This window comes from Peromyscus californicus, unplaced genomic scaffold (assembly GCF_007827085.1).
Source record: "Peromyscus californicus insignis strain IS unplaced genomic scaffold, ASM782708v3 Scaffold_10__1_contigs__length_136768540, whole genome shotgun sequence".
In the NCBI taxonomy this organism is placed as follows: domain Eukaryota; kingdom Metazoa; phylum Chordata; class Mammalia; order Rodentia; family Cricetidae; genus Peromyscus; species Peromyscus californicus.
The window spans coordinates 101,224,219-101,228,509 of NW_026294391.1; the positions used below are offsets into that span (position 1 = coordinate 101,224,219).

Sequence of the window (4,291 nt, forward strand, 5' to 3'; positions counted from 1 at the left end):
CTCCACCCTTACAAGACTGAGAACAGTTTTCAGACTATTCCAAAACCCCACGGGACTGTAGGATGAGCACTGAGCTCAATGGAGCCTACACAGCCTGGGGGCAGGGGCTGTGCTCAGTCTTCATTCCTTCTTCTAGAGTCCCTTCCTGTTCTTCCTGACCAAAGACAAACAGGGGATCCAAGGCTGCTGGGCCTGTCAGCTTGCACATCACCATGTCCATCACATCTCCTGGACAGCTCAGGGTGGATTTTCTTTGCAGTAGGTTATGGTTGGTACAGAGACCCACAGCCCGTCAATGTTTGCAGCAGCAAACAATAGAAGGTGGAGCACTCAGGTCTAAATGGGACATCTCTGTCCTAATCCTTGCTCACAGGCACAGGGACCATGAGGATGACTGGTGGACGATTCTCATTCTTAAAGCTAGGGGAGGTGTAGTGGGTAGCCATTCCAGCTTTGATCTGGAAGTTCCAACCCCCTTTGAGGCTTCAGTAACTGTCAAGCCTACAAGGCGGGGCCAAGAGAGGGCCCTGAAGACCAGAGTTGTGGATGCATGCTCTCTTGGTTCCTCGACCCTGGACGCTGGAGGTAGACCAAGCAGAGTTCTCCACAGAACACGGCCGGATTGCACTACGTCTTTGCCAGACCCTGCAACCTACCTATCCCTTCATTTGTAAGTTATGCCACTAAATAAACCTCCCTTTTAACTATGTGGAGTGGCCTTAATAATTTCACCAATAGGGAAGTGGTTATCTGTACTGAAATATTATTTGTTAGACCTGCAAAGGGGAGACCTCAGGTTCAGGACCATAGATGCAGCCCTAGTGAAATTCTGATACCTGATAAATAATTGTTCCACAGAGATGGAGTGAGTTGACAAGGCTATGATGAGAGGGTGGAGAGTCATGTGGGGTCAGCATGAAGCAGCATAGCACCTGGAAATCTTCCTCACTTGGCAAGGCACAGTGACCACACCTTGCCAGTGTCACCTCCTGCCATAAATGTCATTTCTGGAATAGGCTACTATGGTTCAAATACTTATACCCACATTTTAGTAATCTGAAAAACAATGAAACCAACATACTTAGAATCCACCTCTTTATTGCTGAGATAATTGCAGGGAAGAAAAAGTTGTCATGGCCAGAACAGGTAGCCGAGACATTGGGGGCAGGGCCAGGTTCCAGGTCATCTGGCTTTGGAAAGAGGTGGCACACATGAGCTGCTCCAAAATCTTCAGGAATCGTTGTTCTGGGGACCAGGTGGTGCATCAATCAGCACCACCTTTCTATTGTTTCTCCTGAAAATGGCTCTCCTGGTCCTAAACCAATCCTACAAGCAGAAGAAAGGGTTGCTTTAGTACACTGTACTGTACCACCACTGAAGAACATATCCTTTAACCACGTATACTGGCTCAATTTTACTAGCATTTTAGAACATATATGGAACCCATCCCTGGGCCAGTATGTGCTAGGTATGTGCTCCAGGACAGAGCTACTCCCCTAGCAAAGCACCACATTTCTGTTTTCCCAGAAACTGTTTGTTTATCGATCTAACCCCAAGAACGGTTGAAGACTTACCTCAAGTGTGTACTGATTGTTCAGAATGCTGGAAGCAACAGGTTTCATTCTCATTGAAACAGTCAAAACACCCCCATGAAGCCCCTGAGGACATGTACCCCCACACCCAGTCCTTCTGCTATGGAACAGACCCAGAATATAGTCTATTCTCTCCATTAATTGATATTTTTAATGCATTCTTTCAGGAAAGCATGCAGATCTAGCTCATGCGTTGTTCCTGGTCCTTGCTGTGTGTTGAAGATTATCAAAAACAGTTCTCTTGGAACCCCGGAGTACTATTTCAAGGCCCAAAGTTTCTGTAAAAGGCTCCATGGTGTTAACCTTTCATGAGTATCCAGAATGCACATTTTATGAGACAAAGGGCATTTCTTCCTGTTCTATGCTTCTTCCCTAGCCTCCAAGCATACTGTGTATAGGCCTTTTCCCTTGTGGGCATGTGGTCTGGAAAAGTCAGGGCTGATTGTAATGATGAGCAGAATTCACATACATAACCAACAAAAGCCTGGTAAAAGGGTTATGGGCCGTTTGAGGTTCCTGGTCCCAGTATTGATTCAGAACTAAGCCAGGCATGGGGCATTTACAGACTAGATCAAGAAGTCTGAGAAAAGGTTTTCTGAGACACACAGAGTGAAAGAGTTGAAGGTTGGCAAGAACATGTTCTCTTCACTTAAGTGAGGCATGCGGACTGCACAGTCTTCAGAAGGTCATGGAGAACACACTATGTTCACTGAGGGTCAGACAAAGCACCTTGGCATCTTAGGTTTCAGGTGTCCATGTTGGCATTTCCTGCCTGAGAAAATGGAGGTGTTTCATCATCTTGAGCCTAGCCTGGGTGTGGACTGGTCTGGCATCCTTGGGATGCAACATCAGGTCCCAATTTGCTGCTACACCTCTGTTCTAGACAGCACCATAACAAGATGTGGAGCCCTTCGAAAACATTAATTTTTTTTTTTAAAATACTGACCTGCACATCTGCTTCTGGCACACCCATTGATATTGCAAGATCCTTCCTGGAGTGAAAAGATTCCAACATTCAGGCCTTGTAGTGGAAATAAACTGTATAAAGACATGTCCTGTTTGCTTTTAAATGTTTGTGTACACACTTGTGTGTGTGCACACGTGTACATACACACACACACACACACACACACACACACACACAGACACATACACAAACACATGCACACACTCACACAGACACACACACAGTATTCCTCACACCTACTTTGAGACTTACTTCAGTAACAGGTTTCTTTCAGGGACCAAAATTAAGGGTAATCCCCCAAACACAGGTATGTGGTCTATGTACTTAACATGTAAAGCTCCATTAAGAGAAGCTCCACGATAAAAAGTGTTAGTCAAATTTTAATCTGAGGTGGAATCCCTCCTGCATTTTACCAGCCACAACTCAGGCTTCTCACTCATACTTACAGAGACTTATTTAGAACAAGCATTGTCTAAATTTCCCACTCACTCTCCAATTAAACAGGCAGCAAAACACAATCTTTCCAGTTGGACTAGGGCACATCTGCTTACTCTAAAATTCACTTTCTGCTGGAGGGTCCAGACATGGTGGCTTTGTTTGTAGAGGAAATCAGGGGTCAGGGAGCACCAAAGAACAGCCTGGATGCACTGCTAGAAAACCAGGCGCCTAGCAGGGCATTCTGCTTACCTTACTTGAAAGCTGGGGAAGCGAGTCTCTTCAAAAAGACGCTCCAGGTCCTGCAGCTGAGACTGGGTGAATTTGGTGTGTCTGTGGAAAGGCTGCCTGTCCTGAGCCTGGAGATTCTTGGTGCCCTCAGGCATTGCTGCCTCTTGCTGAGGCTGCTGTTGAACACTTCCGCCATGGCCACCTTCTGCCTGGATCCCCTTGTCCATGGGGCCAGAACTACCATCGCCAGAATGACCTCCTTTCATTTCTTCTTCTTCGTTTTCTCCCTCCTCTACCACTCCTGTGGCTTCCTGAGTAAGACCGGACTGAGCAAGCGCTTCTTGAGCAGGCTTGCTTGGGGCAAGTTCGCCCAGAGCAAGTTCGCCCTGACCAAGCTCACCCTGAGCAAGCTCGCTCTGTACAAACCCTTTCTTGCCTCCTTCCTCTCCAGCCTTCAGGACCATTGCAATCTCTCCTGCAAGAGAGAAAAACACAAAGATAAAGATCTGAGCATCGTGGCCCATGGATCATTGGAAAGCCTGGAGAGGGCCCACAGGCAGAGCCGGGTAATCGAAGTGCCTGGCCACTGGCCTTTCCACCAAATATGCTTCCCAGACTTCGCTCAAGTAGAGTCAGAACCATTTTACTGACCATGCTGTTGTTCCTGGTCTTCATTAGCTCCTAGACACAGCAACCTGGTGAAAATGTGGCAGCAGCTCTGGAGAGACCCCATGCCAGAAATCTTTCAATCAGACCCGAGTTCTGAAGACTTAAAAGCCGTGTCCTCACGGTCTGACGCCAGAGGTACAGCTGTGACTCTTAACCCGGAAGGCTTGTCTTCTGGAGACTCAACGTAATTACAATGTGTCCAATCACACATTCTGGCCTGCACAGCCTCAGTGGCTGTGGGCTTGTCCTCTGAGGTGCTTAGCCTGAAGCACTTTAGAGCTGCAAAGAGCAGGGAGTATTTAAAAACTGCAGTGAGTGTGTGTGCCGTGGGGGTGCGGAACCTGTGGCTCTGGTTTGCTCCTTAGCTGACACCTCTAGTTTTGGGTAATGCTGGACT

At 47.3% G+C, this 4,291-nt stretch overlaps 1 protein-coding gene across 1 annotated transcript; it reads right to left on the bottom strand.

Moving 5' to 3' along the window:
* Positions 1-1,230: 1,230 nt before the first annotated feature.
* LOC128117511 (homeobox protein Rhox5-like) lies at positions 1,231-3,958 on the bottom strand. The gene is made up of 4 exons (XM_052749459.1): positions 3,877-3,958; positions 3,247-3,700; positions 2,539-2,584; positions 1,231-1,326 (listed from the first exon to the last, which is right to left on the bottom strand). The coding sequence occupies exons 1-4, from the start codon at positions 3,956-3,958 to the stop codon at positions 1,231-1,233; spliced, it is 678 nt and encodes a 225-aa protein (XP_052605419.1).
* Between the last annotated feature and the right edge of the window lie 333 nt (positions 3,959-4,291).

Bases quoted from the DNA above. Each gene is read 5' to 3' on its own strand.
- LOC128117511 (XM_052749459.1), bottom strand. From the start codon at position 3,958: ATGGGGTCTCTCCAGAGCTGCTGCCACATTTTCACCAGGTTGCTGTGT. The intron at 2,585-3,246 runs GTAAGCAGAATG...TTTTCACTCCAG, and splicing joins TTCCCCAGCTTTCAAGTAAG to GAAGGATCTTGCAATATCAA. The intron at 1,327-2,538 runs GTCAGTATTTTA...TTCTGCTTGTAG, and splicing joins TGCCAGAAGCAGATGTGCAG to GATTGGTTTAGGACCAGGAG.